The sequence below is a fragment of the Gavialis gangeticus genome, unplaced genomic scaffold (genome assembly GCF_001723915.1).
Source record: "Gavialis gangeticus isolate Ggan-Ray unplaced genomic scaffold, GavGan_comp1, whole genome shotgun sequence".
Lineage (NCBI taxonomy): Eukaryota > Metazoa > Chordata > Crocodylia > Gavialidae > Gavialis > Gavialis gangeticus.
Genome location: NW_017728992.1, coordinates 191,021,984 through 191,041,560, shown reverse-complemented (window position 1 = coordinate 191,041,560; position 19,577 = coordinate 191,021,984). Strand labels below are relative to the sequence as shown.

General features: G+C 46.5%; 1 protein-coding gene across 2 annotated transcripts in view; it reads left to right on the top strand.

Moving 5' to 3' along the window:
- Positions 1-19,577, top strand: part of ADCY8 (adenylate cyclase 8) — a 225,469-nt gene that overhangs the window by 82,532 nt on the left and 123,360 nt on the right. For both annotated transcript variants that reach the window (XM_019528169.1, XM_019528171.1), the window contains exons 3-4: positions 6,849-6,979; positions 11,599-11,710. In XM_019528169.1, coding sequence (XP_019383714.1) covers positions 6,849-6,979; positions 11,599-11,710 — 243 coding nt within the window. The remainder of the gene's footprint in view (positions 1-6,848; positions 6,980-11,598; positions 11,711-19,577) is intronic.

The following is a 19,577-nucleotide window of genomic DNA, read 5'->3' as shown; positions in this document are numbered from 1 at the left end:
ACACTGCTCCCATAAGGTGTGCTGCAAAGAAGAATCATGCTGGCACCTTGACAAGATCTCGGCATGTGTTAGGGCATTAATAGTTGTGAACTACAATGGAGGCATACTAATTAGCCTCTCTGTTTATATGGATCATTGCCAGATTTTTTACCTGTCACAAAGAAAATATCATTTATCTTAATAAGTAGCATGAAGCTTAAGGGATCAGATGTGCTGGGCACATTTTTCTTGGTTTACTGAACATGTGTCAAGTAAATCATCTTTTATTTTAAATACATGTTTTGGATCCATTGTGTGATGACTTCCTCAAACAAACCTTATCAATGCTTCTTGGCATGAAAGAAAAGATATGCTATTTCTTTGGCCATGTGTTTATGAGGAAATGTCATTTTTTTTGTTTGTTCTTTTCATAGCTTTAATAAGTAATTCATTAATAAACTGTGCTTCTGTTTGATTTCTTTCCTTTCATTTCCCTTAGCATTTATATTCCTAGTGTCCTTCTGTTAGGATAAGGTAGAAAATCAAATGCATCATTTTATAGTGAAAAGATATTTAAAATATAAAGCAAGTGTCATTAGTGGAACTTTAGCATAGGGCTGCATGAAAGGTGTAGAATTTAGTTAGAAAGGTGTCTTTATTATATAGACATACGTAGTAGTGTGTGTTAGTGTCACGGGGGCACTTGGGTGCCCCGCTCCTGAGTAAGGATTAGAGCAGCTGCCAATCACCAGGGCAGCTCAGCTGTGGGTTGCGGGAGTAACGAGGTCGGCCATGTGACCGGAAGGGGGCAGGGCCGGGCCCTTATAAAGAGCTAGGCCTGAGCCTGGCTGGGAGTTCCCTTCTGGCAGCCTGTGTGTAAGAGCTCTGTGGGAGAGCTGGGCTGAGCAGTGCCGCTTGGCACATAGAGGGCTGCATTATGGTGTAGACGGAGAGAAGCCTGACCAGAAGGCTTTGGCCCGAGAGCCAGGATGGCCGGGACTTGATGTAGAAGTCGGTAGGCTGATTGTGTTGTTATAGCCGGTGGGCTTATGATTTTGGTTGCAGCCGGTTGGCTTATGATTCAGTTGTGTATATCATCCGGAGGACCGGGTGAGGCTGAAGGGGTGTGAGGAGGCCTCACAGGAGATCCCCAGTAGTCTGGGGGTTCCTGGGTGCCCTGTGCGGGCACCGAGCAGCGCCGGGAAGGCGCAGCAGCTTGGCACCAGAGTGGTGCAGTGTGTGGGATTGAGACCCCGGCCCGAGAGGGCAGTAGTCGGCCCAGTGAGGGCCTAGGACCCTGAGAAGGGTCAGGGCCCAGGCACGGCTGCATGCCACCTGAGCCCCAGCGCCGGGAAGCCCGAGACAGGGCTGGCGCGCAGGCTTGGCAGGAGCCAAGGGCACGCAGGCTCGGCGGGAGCCAAGGGCGCGCAGCGTGGAGCAGGCCCAGTGAGGGCAGCCGTACAAGAGGCGCGTGGCATAGGGACCCTGAGAAGGGTCAGGGGCTAGGCACGGCTACATGCCACCTGATCCCCAGCACCGGGAAGCCCGCGACAGGGCTGGCGCGTAGGCTCGGCGAGAGCCGAGAGGCTCGGAGGGAGCCAAGGGCGCGCGCAGCGTGGAGCAGGCCCCAGCAAGGGCAGGCGCACAAGAGGTGCGTGGCATAGGGACCCTGTGGAGGGTCAGGGGCCAGGCACAGCTGCATGCCACTTGAGCCCCAGCACCGGGAAGCCCGAGTCAGGGCTGGCATGTAGGCTCGGCAGGAGCCAGGGGCACGCGCAGCACGGAGGCAAGCTCGGCAGGAGCCAAGGGCGCGAGCGGGCAGAAGCAGGCTCCGGGAGATCCACAGGCACGAGAGCGCGGGACCGGCTAGTGGGAAAGCCACGGGCGCCTGTAGCGCAGACAAAGGCCCCAGTGAGGGGCAAGAGGGGCCAGAGCATAGGAAGCGTGTGGCATAGGCCCTGGGGGGGCCAGCCGGTAAGAGTGAAGCCCGGGGAGGGCTAGCGGAAGTTTGGAGACACAAGAACGTCAGGAACAGCTGCGAGGCTTGGGGCGTGCTAAAGGGGAGGTAGGAGGCATGCATAGCTCATAAGGCTGGGGTGCACCAAGTCACCCTAAGATCACAGGAGATCATAGGCAGCCTCCCATATTACCTTATATAAGATCAAAGACGTGGCGGGCGAGAATTAGAGGGTGCTGATCTCCTAATTGCCACGGCAAGGGGGCGCTAGCAGGATTACGGCTGCTTCTAGGCCCCACTCCGTGACAGTTAGCAGTCAGAGAATGCATGACAATGGCAACAGATTGTTAACTTGTGTTGAAGGAATTAAAATACCAAGAACATTTTTGTTTTGCTTAATGTTGTTGACTTTGATCAGCTGATGAACCCACATGGGCTATTGCAAAAGGCCATAAGACATTCTGTTGACAGTGGCTGGCTCACCGGAGCTGTCACTACGCAGGTGTGGTGTGAAGCTGGGTGCTCGAACTGATTCAAGCCTATTTTTGTAGGCTTGTCCCTTTGCAATGTGAGAGGAGGATTCACAACTGTAGACTTCCACCTCCATATGGATCACAGTTTGCTATTTCCATTCACCAAGGTGATGGGGAGGTGGCCAGTCAGTATGTCTGTCAGATCACTGGCAGGTATTATCAGCTATATAGCACTGTCTCCTCTTGGTGGTTTGTCACTGTGCCCTCAAAGCTTCTTGTTCCAGGAGGTTTAACAAAGCCTGATAGAAGCTGACTTGAATGGAGACCAAATGGAAGAAGAGGCACTGGACTCTGATCTTATTTGAGTTAGAACTGTATGCAGGCCAGGCTTATAGCTGAGCTTATTTGTTCACATTCATTCTGGCAGGCATACAATAATATATTAATAATGTGAATTATAGAACATATATCCTACCTCATCTGAAGCTGCTGTCTCGAACATGCCACATGTTTTTACTGTAGCTGAGAGCTGTTTACTAACTAACTAGCAAGTCTCTGAGAATACCAAGCAATTCACAAAAAGTGAGCATGAGATGTATTTTTTCCTTAATGTTGTTTTTTTTTTAATTGTTGCATGTAGAGATGCTAGCATCTGTCTAAAATATGGTCCCCCTAGTACCTTTGCCATAATATCCGAGTGCTTCACAACACCCTTGTTAAGATAGGAAGGTGCTTATTACCCTGATGGAAAACAGAGGCACAGAAAGCATATGTAACTTAAGCTCTCACCAGGAGTCTATGGCAAGGCAAAAATTGGACCCAGGCTGGCCAGAGCCTGAACCAGTGGCATGTTCTTCCTTCTTGATACGACCTCAGGTGCTCACTGTAGCAGAAACGACTTTCAAAGGAAAGCCAATGTACACACTGAAAAAGAAGCCTATGTAACCAAATGCATGAGGCTCCAAGGTTTTAAGAGAACATAAAAATCCTGAGTCAAATATTGCTCTCATTTAGAAGCCCTGTAACTTCCGGTTGAAGAGGGGCATTTAACTTCTTGACTGACTAGTTTGGGAATGGGACTCTGTCTTCCTGCAGTTACCCAGGATTCCCCGTGGGAGAAAGCGTTCACCACGGAGCTGATGAAAAGAAAGCATGTGCACATACTTCCCTGTTCAGTGTGGTTCCATACTCTCACTGTCCTCCTCATTGCCCCATGCCACTCCCACAAATACCCTTCCTCTGTATCTAAGTTGGTAGGAATGGTGCTGTCGAAGCAGATGCTTTACTTCGGGGAGTCAGTTTTGGCAATCCCCCTGCAAGCAGTTCTCTGTAGTATAATCTGGCCCTAAATAATTACCAGCTACATAGCCAGGCAGCCATTGCAAACTGTTTAAAAACTGAAAAACTGCCCTGTGTCAGTTTACTCTGTGGTTATTCCACAGATGGGCATGCTGAATGCCATCATTACCACCTCCAACAGTTGTCTGACTGCAACATCGCACTGAGATTCCCAAGCCTCATCTCAGTTCATCTCATTCCACAAGTCATCGGCTGCAGTTTGCCAACATGCAGCCGAAAGAATTGGCATCTTCCTTTTCAGCTCATGCCTTTATGATCCTTTGAAGTAGCATTTCCCAAACCTTGTAGGGTTTATGCACCACTGTATTAAAGTTGGGCACTCTCGTGCTTCCTTTCTTCAGCTGTCACTTCCCACCACTGCTGAATCACCTCACCACCAGTTGCCACCAGTTCTCCTCACTGGCAGCAAGTGGAGGTGGGGGAAGCAACAGCAGCTGAAGTTGGGGGCAGTATGAGGGTGGCTGACAGAGGAAGGTACCAACTATTGTGATTCATAGGCTCATAGGAAACCATAGGCTCATAGATTGCATAATAACTCAGAAATAAACTCTTAGTCTTGTATATCGTGGGGGGGTGTATGTGTGGTGGGGGGGTGTGGGAGAAGTGAGTGTATGGTGGTGTATGTGTATGGTGGGGCATAGGATATGTTGGAGGGTTGGGTGTATGTGGAGGGTTGTGGGGGTAGGGTGGGGGTATGTGGCATTTGTGGGGTGTGAAGGAGAGTGGGGGGGGTGGGGACCTTCCCCACAGTCCCCCCCATGGGGGGAGCTTGGGGCACTGGTGCCTGGCTCTGGCCAGCACTGCACATCGCAGCGAGGAGCGCTGTCTGGCTCCCTGGTGCTCCCCACACTGGCGTGGCACTGGAGGGAAGCCTCATACATTGGAGCCGGCTGCCAGCCCCAGCCAGCTCCAGTGCATGCGACTTCCCTTCAGTGCCTGGAGAGTGCAGGGAATGCTGGCAATACAGACGGCCCAGCAGGGGGCCGTGCTCTTCGCGGCGATGTGCAGCGCTGGCCAGAGCCAGGCGCCAGCACAGAGCAAGAGTGCCTGGAGCACCCCTACTTGCTGCTGCCACCACTTGGTGCTAGAGCTGGGTGCCATGAGGGGAGCATGGGAGAGTCCCCAGGCCCCCCACCCTTATTCACACCCACTCCCTGCCCAGCCGAACTGCGCACTGCCACCGTCCCCCTGGACACAGGCTCTGCAGTGCCACCAGCCTTAGCCCCATGCTCCATGCTCCCACCTGGCTGCAGCATGGCCCTGACCTGTGCCACTTCCCTGCCCAGCACCAGCAGGATGCCAGGGAAGCCTGCAGCAGGTGCAGCAGCAACCCCGCTAGGAAGCTGCTGCTGGCCCAGCTGAGCCCTTCCACCCATGAGGGTGGGAGCAAGTTCAATAAGGTATGTTGGAGGCAGGTGTACATGTGGGCGCCTCGCTCCCACCCTTGTGGGTGGAACGACTGGGCGGGGTATGATTCGTTGGTGGGCAGGTACTGCCAGCAGGATGAAAGTGTCTGGCAGGCTGGATGCGGCCCATGGGCTGTATTTTGCCTGCCCCTGCCCTATAGCCACAGAGAAAAGGTTGTCTCCACACGCTCTATACTTCAGGTATTTGAAGACTGTTATCAAATCCTCCCTTAATCTTTTCTTCTCTAGACTAAATAACCCTAGCTTTTTCAGACTTTCCTCATAAGTCATACTTCCCAGGCATCTAATCATTTTTGTTGCTCTCAGCTCAACTGTTTTCAATCTGTCCTGGACTCCAGGTGGGGCCTCACCAGTGCTAAGAAGAGAGGCACAATCACTTCTCTTGATTTGCAAGTGACACTCCCGTTAATGCAGCCCAGGATGCTCTTGGCTTTTTTTGCAACAAGAGTACACTGTTGGTTCATATTCTGCTTATGGTCCACCATGACTCCCCAGTCCTTCTCTGCAATACTGCCGATTAGGCAGTCATTCTCCAATCCGTATTTGTGCATACTTGAGGAAGCTTCCTGGGAAGGGGGTGGGGGGGAGTCACAGGCATGTATTTTCAAAAACACTGCTGTGAAGCAAAAGCTGGTTAATCAGCTAGACCTCTGCTAGGTTCTTTTTTAAAGATATGGTGGGATAGGGTCTGTCAAGGAAGAAGTTGGAGGCGGTGAGGAGCTGCACTGACCCCATAGGAGCCCAAGTCAGCTCACATCCTACAATGTTCCTGTGCTTCCCCTTATGGTTTCATAGATCCCTGCATCTTTTTAAATGTCCTGGAAGAGTGTTAAAAAAGCCATGTTTTCCCTTTTCCTTTGCAACAGATATAAGCCTGCTAACTTTGGGCAAGTGTGTAGTAAATGCTATCAATTCATAACCAGGCAAATTAATCAAATTCTCTGTCAACTTTAATGAAGACTTAGGAGTCCAAGTTGGGCAAAACTGCTGGGTTTTAAAGAGGAAGAACATTTGCTGACAATATAAGGCTTCTGCAGGCACCCTAACAGCAGACTTTAGGCTGAATGTGCTGTGATTTATAGTTAAAGGCAGAGGCTCCTATGTAAATCACTGTTGTTCTGTTGAAGCTTGTGTATGATTTACTGCAACTCAGGACCACCCCACACAAAATGACACAAGTAGGCATTTTATTCTATAACATTTTATATTTAACTACTGCTATCAGGTCTAATTTTGGCCAAATCCCATTCTCCTTACACTTATGAGTTGTCCCATTCTCTATGAAGTGAACTGGATTGAGGCCTTTCTGTGTATTTGGTAACAGGTAAGAGAAACACTGGGCCTGGATGGTTTCGACAGGGGGTAATCCGTTCTTGAATAGGGGGTCCAACTCTGTATCCTCCCAAGGTCCTTTCCAGCCCTGTTTTTCTATGACTCTCTGCCACTAGATTTATGAATATTGTACATATGAGTTTTCTTTGTACAATTGCAGGTAATCAAAAGAAAGAAATGTTGGGTATCTAATCTTGCAACACTACTGTTGGCCCATATGGGGAATGGCCGTGTCTCAAATGCAAAGTTCTGCCAGATATTTTTCTTGAAGGATTCATGCAAACTTAATCTGATAGACCTATCCCCTCTGCTTTCTTTCAGGAACGCCTGGTGCTCTCAGTATTACCTCGATTTGTAGTACTAGAAATGATTAATGATATGACCAATGTAGAAGACGAGCACTTGCAGCATCAGTTCCATAAGATCTATATTCACCGCTATGAGAATGTGAGGTGAGTGGGACACCTAGGATTAATTTTGAATATTTTAACTTGTATTCTCTATCAGTTATTGGGGTGGGGGGTGTTACTGCTTCTTGACCAGTTCATTAATCAATGATTCATTAATCAATAAAGCTGTATTTTGAGGGTTGGAAAAGGTGAACACTTCAAAGCATTCTCTGATTTAGAAAATAACTTGATGCCTGTTCTACTGCAACAGCCCTTACAACTGAGTGATGCAACAAAAGGAAATGTTGGTGGGTTTATTAGTAAACGGCATTAGCGTTCTAACTGATCTCCTACAGAATCTCAACATGGGGAATGGCAACCTCTCTCAGCAAGTGGGTGGGGAGTTCATCATGGCCTTTCTCTCCTTTGGGTATGTCTAAGCTGGTCCTTAGCCACTCTTGCGACTGCTGCCAGAAATAGACCCCAACCTCCTGCTTCTGGTCCGTGTGCTCCAGGGCCAGAACTGAGGAAATAAGTCTTGAGAATGGCATGGAGCATGTGTAGACTTTCCCTTTGTTCACTCTTGAAATGGAAACGATGGCTAGTCTGTGGCCTGACCAATCAGATTAAAACTGTGGGACCTTAGCAAAAATATAAGGCTGCTGCATGGTTATCCTGATCTTATCCTGATTGCCCTTGTTTACAGTGATCATATAACCCAGTGGTCTCCAAACTTTTTTGATCACACAACCCTATCAGTAAAAAAGTTTTGAGCACGCACCCCCAATATATGTATAAATATAAATATAAATATAAATATAAATAGAAGTTCTAGTATTTTTTTCCTGCACCCCAATGGATTGTCTTGCACACCCCCTGGGGTGTGCGCACCCCACTTTGGAGACCACCAATATAACCAACATGACCATTTTCTCCTTTTCCTTGTCAGTGTTCAGTGAAAATACATTTATCTTGCTGGGATCCTTTGAACCCAGTTGACTTCCTGCCCCTCGGGCAGGGGCTGGACTTGATGATCTTCCAAGGTCCTTTCCAGACCTAGTGTCTATGAACTCTATGAAGTCTATGATCACAATATTTCTTATCAGGGAGTGTAGGGACAGCTTTTGTGGAGTTGCCAGTGTTGGCAATCATTAAGTAGTGCCACTGGGGGTATCTAAATGAGATGGCTATTGTGGAGTTGCCTAATAAGCTCCACAGTAAAGCATCACTGTTGACATGTACAAAGCTATTAGACCAGAGTAAAGTAACTCCATCGTCGGATAGTACTGGCTGCCACAAGTACTATCTTACAGCGGAGTTATTTATTCCACTTCATCGCATGTGTAGGTGTTGACTGAGGCTGGGTGGGGCATGAGGGTGCTACACTGCTGTCTAGCCCCACACTGTAGCAACCTCATACCCCAGCCAGCCCCTCCGCAACACGTTGAGTTGGGGCAAAGCAGCTCCGGGCTGGCAGGCGGCCCACCCTGGACACCATGCCGGCCGGGGCTTTACTGCCCCGGCTGAACATGCTGTTGTCCCAGGTGCATGTGAAGACACAGCGCCTGGGAGCAGTAAATTTTGGCATGATATGTGCCAGAGTTTCTTCATGTGCATTCATTTCACATGTAGATGCACCTATTTCATAGTACCAATGTGTCTGGTAGTGGTTAGATTTAACTCCCAAGAAGTTACAGAACCTACCCTGCTCTTGGATTCACATGGGATTCCCTTACCTCACCATCTCAGGGTTAGCCCATAAGCCTCCTGTGAGTCTCAACCACCACAGGAAAGGTAATCAATCTACCAGCAGACAGGCAGTGGAAAAATAAGCATTTCCTTATTAAGGTACAAGACTTAAAAGAGAAAGCCCTGTATCATAACTTGAAAAGAAAACCCATATATAGCTCTGGAAGGGTCAGTTCAATAAACAAGGCGTTCAGCTTCTATAAAGTGCAGATCAATTTTCTGCCATTTCTGTGCCCTTGCTGCAGCCCAGACATATTATTTTATTGATTCTGGCTGGAGGTACCAGGAACCTTTATAAAGGGCTTATGCAGCGCTAAAGACAAATTCAGTTTACTGCCTTTTTGCTATCCGCTCATAAAGTAATTATTATTGTAGGAGAATTCAAATGAAGGCTACCTTCCTGGGACTAAAATAGCACCCCCTTCCTCTTTGGAACATTAATTGTAAAGAGTTGTAGGTTTAGAGATGAAGTGTGAAAGTATTTCACGTGTCTCCCACTTGCAAGTGGTGATTCCTTTAGGATGAATTCTGAGTGTGCTTTCAAGCAGAAGACATTGGCCTTTTCCTGCACGGGCTAATCGAAGTTATTCAAGGCTATTCTAGGCCCCGGTTTTCATAGATGCCGAGCATCAACAATCCCTAATTAAGTCAATGAGGAATGCAGGTGCTCATCACCAGAAAAAATAGGCCTATAGTGGGTTTACTCTTTGGAATACTTACCAGAAGTATCAGAATAACAGGGCAGGTAGATATTGCATTTTTAAAACATTTTTTTTATTTCAATAGCTGTTTCTAGATTCATTTCTACTCATCATTCCTCTGTCACTTCTTAATGTCTTTTTTCGGTGAGGTATAATTGGGAGAACCTATTGGGGAAAATCCAGCTTTAGATAGGTAGCTTCTTAGTAACCTTCAACCAGTTTCTTGGCTAGCTTTTACAACTAAGGAAGTCATGAATTATCCTGAGGTGTACTTGGTAGCCATGTTGATCTGAGACAAAAAGACATACAAAAAACTAGAACTCTTGGTTCCAAAATGATACCTTTTATTAGACCAACTGGATCTAGTTGGTCTAATAAAAAGGTATCATTTTGTAACCTTTTATTAGATCCAGTTGGTCTAATAAAAGGTATCATTTTGGAACCAAGATGTTCTAGCTTTTTGTACGTCTGAATTATCCAGAGGCATTTTGTACTTTATTCCAATTTGAAAGCTGTTTGGAAGCCTACCAGTGCTTTGATCACTATAATAATATTAATTCTACATACCTATCCATTTTGGTATTTGATTTTGGGTTTTTTATAATGGAAAATCAGAATCCCCCCTACCTCCTTCACTCACCAGGACTCAGGTCCAGGCCTCTCACTCCCCACCCACAGTCCTGCCAGGAACCCTTACTCATTCCCCATCCACAGCCCCCTGGGTCCTGCTGGTACCCCTTACTTCCCCCCCTTCCCCAGTCCTGCCAGAAGGGCCCCCTGGCTGCCAGGGCTACAGGGCCAGGGACCCGGGTCCACAGCCCCCTACTCCCTGAAGCAGCGCCCGAGCCCTGGCTCCCACCCATGCAAGGTGGCATGCTTTTGTGGCAGAATGGGGAGCAGAGCCTGGCTCCCCCTCCCCACGGGCGAAGCAGGGGGGCTCATACCACCACTAGGGAGCTCCGCACTGCCAGGGTGAGGCACCCCCTGCCTGCCTGGCAGCAGTGCGGGGCACAACTCCATGCCTCTGCTCCCACTGCAGCCGAGCAGGCAGGGTGCTCTTTGACAGGGTGGCACAGGGCTTGCAGCAGCAAGTAGCTTCCCCACCCAGGTCCCCTCTCCAACCGTGCTTGGTCCCACCTGCCAGGCTGCGGAGGCCCCAGGAGAGGGCAGCAGGGTGGGAAGTGTGAGCCTGAAGCAGGCAGCCTGCCCCCACCCCACGCACAAATCTGGGGGGCATGTGCTCCCCTATGTCCCCTCTGGCAGCGTGCACAGTAGTGGGGAGCCAGCTCCCCCGGACAAGCCATCTGTGACCCCATCGACTCTGCCTGGGCCCCGCAGCCTCACATCCTAGCCCCAAGCCCCACGCACTGCCCCAGCTGGGCAGCAGCCCCTGTCCCAGCCCTGCCGAACTCCATCCCTACGGGGGCCTCACTCTCCTCTCCCCTTGCCCACAAACTTACCTGCAGGAGCTGTTCTCCAGGCTGCTTAGTGGCCATGTCCATTGTGAGCACACACAGGCACATGGTGTCCACTGTCTGACTGCCCTTGTCCGCTCCCCCCAGCCCCATGCAGGCTGGGATTCTGCCAGCCTGCAGAGAGCTCTTTGCAAAAGTGGAAAACCCATGTGTTTCTATGTTAAAATGAAAAATCCTTGCTTTCTCAGTTAAAAGGGAGAATCCACAGTTTTTTTCCATGTTAGCGTAGGAAACAGAAATCACGGATTCCTGCTCATCGCATTAGCTTCACCTTGCCTGTCAGTCTTCTCACCATGAAAATGAGAATAAGAATGCTAAACTGTGGGACTTGGCTGATGCTCTCTAAGTGATTTATGATCCCCAGATGAAATGGCCTTTGGAAGAACAAAACACACATCTTTTTTATGAAATAATCGTTTTGAGTACTTTTCATTAGTACCGTATGCTACCATGAATGCTAGTTCTGTAACATGCTCCTTTGTAATGTAAATGTTCCATTGAGTAAGGGCGGTAGTAAGGACCAGAAAACTGTAAAATGCTCCCTCCTTGTATGTGAAATACTGCATCCTTTCCTTCTCCTGAAATCACACCTCGGCCAGGCATCCAGACATTAGCTGTTTGCCTCTCACTCTTTTACCTAAGCAGAAGGAGAGGCCAAAGTAATCACAATGCGCAGGATTACTGCTTGTATTTATCATGCTGATTACCAGTGGAGATGGACTAAAATTTTAATAATTATTTCCCCTTCCTTGTTTAGCATTCTTTTTGCAGATGTTAAAGGGTTCACCAACCTCTCCACGACCTTGTCAGCGCAGGAGCTGGTTCGGATGCTGAATGAACTCTTTGCCAGATTTGATCGACTAGCGCATGTGAGTTAAATGTGGTTCTTCTGAGGGGGGTGATGTTCCATCTGCATTTGCGGGAGGCTCAGTTTTCTCCTATGAACGCTTAAAGCATAATCTATCTGGATTCTTTCCTCTGTGATTTGACATGGCTGCTAAGGATGAAGCTGAAAAGAGCTAGGCATTTAGAATTTGGTTCTGTGAGCCAATCAGAAGTTCAGATGTTCACTGGACTCACTCATGTTTGCAAACATACGGTGACAGCAGAGGTCTAACCAGATGTTTACTTCTTCTGTGGACCTTGTTGTAAAATAAAAGGCAAAACACTGAAAATCTCCAAGATTTATTTTGAGTTTGCTTCATAGTGCCAGCCAAAGTTTAGAAGATTTATCTGAATTATTTAGCTTTGCCCAGCGTTGTAGTCAGTGTGTTGAGTTAAATCCAGATTTCCAGAACCTTTTTCATATTGGATTATAACTAACTTCACACATGGCCCCATGGATGACAATGGCACGGGTGTCATCTGACATGAGACGTCGAGCTTCTGGTCTGCCTTTAGTTCAAAAATAGGTGTCCTTGAGGAAGGTGCCAGCCAATGTAAGAGTGGCAAAATCTAGCCCATTATAGACTTTTTTGGGACTATACTTGCTATGGTGTGCTGGTCTGGTGGCATCACTAATACTAATCTGTCTTAAAACCTTTTTTTAATATGGTCCTTTTATTTCTCTGGGTATTATGCCTGTTCAGGGGAACAGTGTGTATCTGCTGTCACTGGTACAATCCTCAGCATAACTTCTATGCTTGCACATTAAGGTCAAGAAAAGTGAGCCTCTACTCAGCAACTGCTGAATGTATTTCAGAGCCAACCCTTGCCATTTGGAATGGCAACATGCTTTGTTTTGGTTCATTATCAGTGCACGAGCATCTTGGCTAGTGAATTGAGATCAACTTACAGTAATTGGTATGCAAATAACAACAAAACAGATCCACTCTGCCATTTTGTCCACTGTTGGCTTGTGTTAACAAGCAAGACAAGTGAAAGGAGTTAGATTTGTTGTCTTCACCGCTTCTTCCTGGTCATATCACAACCTGATCTCAGTCACTCAACATACACATGAATTCACAGTCTGGGTGGGGAAGTGCCTTAGACTAGACTAACTGTTCGGTATCTTACAAACACTTCCCAAAAAAATAGTTTTCGTGCTATTATTTAATTTCACATTGGTCAAGTATGTTAGGGACAGTCTCTACATGCATGTATGACATGGACTTCTTTTCTCTCACTTCTACCTTGTAGAGAAAGGAATTAGGGGTGGAAGGGACTTTGTGATGTCATCTAGTCAAACCCCCCGCTCAAGGCAGTATCCTCCCAGCCAAGTGTCTTTCTGACCTACTCTTGAAAATGTCCAGGGTTGGAGAGTCTACAGCTTCTCTAGGTGGTCTATTCCAATGCATGACTGATCACCCTCATAGTCAGAAAGTGTTTCCTAATATCCAACCTACATTTCCTCTCCTGCAGTTTGAGGCCATCGCTCCTAGCCCTGTACCCTACATGCCCTATAGGATGGGAAAGGAAGAACTGCCTATGTGAGAGAGAGGAAGTATGCTCACCTCTGAAAATGAGCGTCACAATTTATTTCCTGGATCTGGTAGGGTCACATATTTTCCTGGGCCACCTTCTGGGCAGTAAATTGGAGACCCCAGGCTAGCCCACAGGACCCTAGGCTAAGCCCACAGGATTCACATTAGCCCTCTTTTGTGAAGAAATCATCCCTAGCACTATGTCTCTGTACCAGCCTAAGTGATCCCATTCTGACCTCAGCTTTTATCGCTTTCAGACACCTGTAGACTGTTATATTCTCTGAGACTCACCTCTTAGCTGTGATTTATGTAACCAGGTCTTTCAATACTAGTTAGCATTTATAACTCCACCAGTCATTTTGACATTGCCTTGGTTTGCCAATATTTTGTAGCAGAAAAGATTGTCACCTCTCTACTCTTTAGAATAAAGCTGTCTTTTCAACCCCAAACCATTAGCACATTTGCACCATGTCTGTTGGATAAGTCATTTTTATAAAATATGGAGGCATATGCCTACTACTCATGTTCCCTTTGTAGGTTTCCAAGATGGCTTAAAACACAACACATTTCTTCCAAATATGAGCAGCCAGAGAGGGAATAATCAGGTTAATCAGGTATAATCAGGAAGAGCTACTCCAAAATAACTCTACCTATAGACCAGTCCTAGGTGATTCAAGTCCACACAACTTCCCTTAAGACATATGCCCCTAAATCACTGAAGCAACAGAGGAGCATGCCCTAAATTTGGGACAAGCACCTCTTTTACCAGAGAATCTTTTTCCTATATGTTGTATGCAAGAGCTGCAGTAAAACAGATAAAAATATGGAAAAATATAAACCAATAAACAGATTCTCCGTTCTAAAACCCATAACCCAAATTCTCCTGTCAGTTCTATCAATGTAGTGTCATGGACCTCTTTAGGATGCATGAGAAACAGCTGCTATAAAACACAAACTAGTTAAATACTTTCAGACCATGCCTGCGTGGCAAACGTACCCTGTTTAGCAGCAGCCTCTTCAAACGCACTGTACTGCTCTGCGCAGATTGCCTCCTAGACTGGATGCAGAATAACTGTGTAGCACTGCATGTGAGCTGATTAGCATGGGACAGTCGCTCAGCAAGGCAATTTAGCCCTCCTAAACCACTACCGTCCTTAGGAGTCTGTTCTGCCATCGCTGCTAAAAATGTGTGCTCTCTGTTTAACTTGAATGTGTATGGCATTAACTTCCAGCGACCAACTCTTGCTATGCCTTTCTCTACCAAAATAAGCAGCTTTTTAGTACCCAGAATGTTTCCCTCTTTGTGTACTTATACACTGTAATCGATTCACTGCTCAATTCTGTTGCTGACAAAGTAACCAGACTGATCTCTCTCAAGTTTCCTGTTGTGAGGCTTCTTTTCTAGGCTTCAAATCATTTCTGTGCCTCCCCATGCCTCCAACTAGGTTTTCAAACTCTCTTATTAAATTGTAGACACTAGCAGCAGATGCTGTGTTCCAGCATGGTTCTCCAGAAGTGAAAGCATTTCCCTATTCGTACTCTGCATTGAGCTGTTTAGATGAGTACATGCACAGAGAACATTAACCCTTTCTTTTTTTTTTACCACAATGACACAGGGAGCTTAAGTTCAGTTATTTGTCTAGTCCGACACTTCTATCCTTTTTGTCATATCTGCTTAATAAACTCACGGGGCAGAATTCTGCTTCGCTCTGTGCACTCACATGGGAGGATTTCAGCCATTACGGTGGTATTTTTGGTGCTTAGGCACAATTTGCAATTCTGTTACCTATGCAGCATGGATACATAGGATGCCTATACACGTACATCAGGGCTGCTCTGCCACACTGTGATTACAGCGCGTTGGAGCAGATTCAATTAATCGATTAATTGAGTCTGCTGGAGGATGGTAATTACCATCCTCCAGCAGACTTCAGCACCACGTGTATCAGTGTCCAATGTTCTTCAAGCTTAGTTAAAGCACCCCTGCCACCATTTTCAGCACGGGGATGCTAATACACATGATGCTCAAGGCGCTTTAATTAAAGTGACTCTCAGAGGCGCTCTAATTAAAGTGCCCCCCCACACCCCTCCCAGAGCACATGTTTAAACACCCATAAGTGTTTAGTGAACACATAAATGGCAACTGAGTGAGCATGCTAGGAGGCTCCTAGCAGGTATGCGGCTCTGCAGATGCATCCACTGGGTATGTACAAGTTACAAAATTCTCCCTGCCAAACCCCGTGGCTGGCAAGTGTTATTCAGAGGATGAGGGCCTTCCTGCGTGTTAGTCTGAATAGCTGAGTATACTCCAGTATTCAGAGTATCCTCTGAATAGCTGGAGCATGTGGCACTTGCCTGGAAAGCAGAAAGCCCAGGTTCTAAGTCCCACCAAGGGTCACACCCACACAAAATTGAACCTGCAATTTTCCAAATTCCCAACATGATGCTTTGAACTACCAGACCACCGCTGGCCCTGAGCAGCCAAGAGAAGGTGATATGTAGAGCCAGGAAGAAAAGTATCAGCTAGAGCAGGGCTGTCCAGCTTCCAGGGCCACACACCCTTCGGGCCGGGGCTATGGCACCAGCAAGATTCATGAGCCCTGTAGGCTGCATGGCATCCTTCCCCACTGCACTGCACACCCAGGTCCCCCCACTGCTACACCCTGTGCCCAGGCAGCACCCCACTGCTCCAGGGCGCACTCCCCCACTGCACTGCGCTGACCGCACTGGTGCTGTCTGACTCACCTTTAGCTTCCCTGCTGTGGGCTCCTTTGCTGCTTCATGCCACTCAGGCTCCCCTGGCACAGAAGGCCATACTCCACCGTACTGCCCCCTTCCTCCCCCCAGTCACCAGTTGGATAGCCCTGGTTTAGGCAGTGAGCAGCTCAGTATCTCAGTTATGTGGATGCTGCTCTGGAAAGGAATAGGCACTTGGTTCTGGCCTTGACCTTTGTTCCCAGCAGGGTAGAAGCCTTACCACTGCTCTCCCTCCATTTTATTCAAAGAGCATTAAATGCAAGGTGCAGTGGAAGCAGAGGAAGATGGAATAACACCTGAAGAATACTATATCAAGGAGGAGGAATTTAGCAAGGTTGATTGCGTAAGATAGAATTTAACCCAGGATCCAAAGATAAGACCCCCATCTAATGCAAAAAGCATTGTGCGTGCACAGTGCATGAGGGATAGAACAGAATTGCAACACGCATACGTGCCAAAAATGCCACTTAATGCAGTTGGAGAATTGCTACATGGGTGTGGAGAAAAGTGAAAAAGGATTCTGTCCACTGTGTACAGCACGGTGCCTGGAAGCACACTTCTGCAGTCAAGGCAGGCTGCAACCTGAACCAAAAGCAGTCTAGGTTATGCTTACAGCTTCAGGCAGGCTGCTAAATGGCAGTGCTAGTTAGCCCTTCATGGTGCCATGCAGACATTATTACCCTGCACTGCACTGTGACCCTGCGTGTAGCTGCACTGAAACACTTCTTGCTTGAATGGGCTCCGCTGACCACATGACAACTGCCCTGTCTGCTTTGTTACTTACCATTTGGCTCGTTGTGTGGACCGCTAGTTTTATTAGCAACGTTTTGATATTTACTTTCATATCAATAATAGAAATATAGGATGGCGTTAGACCTAGAACTGATCCCTGCAGACCCTGACCTGAAACAGCCCTGTTTGACCAAGGTTTTATATCAACTCCTGTTTTTGAGACCTATCAGTTAGCAAGTTTTTAATCCATTGAAACACGCTTTGTTGATCTTACTGCTATGTAAAAGAGACCCTATTGTCCAGACTCTTTGCAATATACTTTTCAGTCAGATTGCCTCGACAATAAAATATCCTCAGACTGAAGGAGATCCCTTACAGAAAGTTTCAGACAGCTCACAATTTTTCCTGTGTGGTTCCTTAAGTTTTAATCCACACCTTTATGAATTATTACTTATACCCAAGTAAATCATAATGGTATCAGCTAGCACTTCGATCCACTGTTCCCTCTTACAGACTTACAACCATAAATCATCTGGTATTAACATGTAAGTTGTTCTTGTAAATTTGTAGCAAGGGTTCTGGTTAATTTACCCAGCTCATCCTGTCTCTTACTTAGCCCATCTCTTCTCCATGAAATTCAGAAGCAGCACCTTCTGTGTAACCTCTTTTGGAAGGCTTAAGTCTCAATTATACTAAGGCATTTGGGCTGCATAGATGCATATAACAGTTATTATTAACAAATTCCTTATTATCCATATCGTTAGTACAGGCTGGTCCGAATAAACAGTAGAATTCAGTCTACTGCTGCTTAAAAGGAAGACATTTAATAGGATTTAATTCATAGCTACTGCTCCCTTCTACTCTGTCTCCAGTGTTTCTGAGAGATTTATGGTTATTAAAGGCACAAGTGACAAATGGAAAGAAAGCAAAACAAACTGGCATAGAACAGAGCCGAAGAAATGAGCTCTTCACATATCAAGCCACTGAAAGACAAGCAGAAACTTCATTTATATTTCTGTTTTCCTCAGGCAAAAATTCTGAGGAGGGGAAAAAAGGTTGATTGCATTTTGTAAAGATCCATGCAGCTAAGTTCAGGCTTTGATGAAGTAATAGTTATTTTTCCCATTTATTTTTCCTTCCCCATCACTGCAAAGCTAGATGTTATCTGGTTCAGCTGATTAAATTGTTTGCCATATGTCTGAGCAGATCTAGTCTGTGAATAGATGTTGTTCTGGATGCAATAACTGGAAACAAGGACCAGATCCTATGCTATTCTAAATGGGTATTGTTTGGTAAACTTCAGTTGAGCTACACATGTCATATCTACCAGCTGATGGTTTTCTTCGGAGTCCTTGGGCATGTCTACATGTGATATTAGCATGGAGCAATAAACTCCGGTCCATATTGCTCCAGAGTTTATTGCTCCTGGTTGTGCCATTTGAATGTGCATCTAGGGACCACAGCACATTGAGACAGGTCAGACCAGGCCTGGCTGGCCGGGAGAGCAAGGGGTCAGTCTGCCAGTCCAGGGTTTCTCCAGCCTGGCTCAATGTGCTGCAGCAGGGTTGGCTGGGGCATGACGGTGCTGCAGTGCAGGGCTAGGTGGCAAGCAGGCCCTGTACTGAAGCACCGTCATGCCCCAGCAGCATGTACTTGTGTTGCTATGGAGTAAATAACCCTGCTGCAGGATGGTACTTGTATTTACAAGTACTATCCTGTGGCAAAGTTAATTAGTTTACTCCATCCTAATAGCACCACACGTGTAGACAGTAACATTTTACTGCAGAGCTAATTAGGCAGCTCCACACTAAATATCTCATATAGTAGTGTCCGTTGAGAACAAAAGGTCATGTTCAGTCACAGAACTCAACTGGGGATATGCCTACATAGTATATTCCGATCTTTGGGTTGGGTTTGGACCTATCTGCAATAAGTAGAAGGTTTTATGGCCATTGATGAGAAAAAAAAGTCATGTTCTGAATGATCATGGGATGTATAGGTGTTAAGTAAGAAAAAGTCTCCTTTTGGGAAAAGACTAAGTTTTGTTGCCTACTGGTACCTCAGCTCCATTTGAGATCACATCAGATCTCATATGCTACATAAAGCTATTCTTGCTTCTTACTTGGATGTCTTCAAGTCCCAAGTGCTAAGTGTGATGATATTAATGGTGTAGTTAGTGGCTTTCTTCGCTACTGATTATTAAATATCCCACAATACTTTTTGCATAAGATGGGGTCTTATCTCTGGATCCCGACTGAATTCTCTCTCAGGTAATCAACCTTGCAATCAATCTTGCTAAATTCCTCCTCCTTAATATAGTATTCTTCACTTTCTCACCTGGCCTAATTTGTGTATAATGTTGTAGTGCTCTATTAATCAGCTGCAATCCATGGGCTGACTACATTTTCTGCTCAGTGAAATTATCAGTGTGTATGCAGTTTGTAGCCTGCTTGCAATCTCTGCATAAAAGGGTCTATTTAAACATAATATCAAGGAAAAATTTCTACTTGATATAGTCATGTGTTGGGTTAACATTGCATTGCATTGAAAGAGAAGGTTAGCTGGAATGTTAATGTATATGAGTGACACCTAATAATTTAAATCAGCCAAGTATAGCTGTGTAATGACAGTCTATGGAAAAGTCTGTTACTATATCTTGTCTTCAAAGCCATACTTCTTACAAACCATTCTGGGGTGTTTTCTTCTGTCTTGTCCATGGTGGCAGCTAAAGCTAAGCATCTCAAAGTGCCTAGCTCATGCTGAGCCCAGCTGGACTCCACAAACTAGACTCCAGGTTCTTGACCACCTGGGCAATAGTGATCAT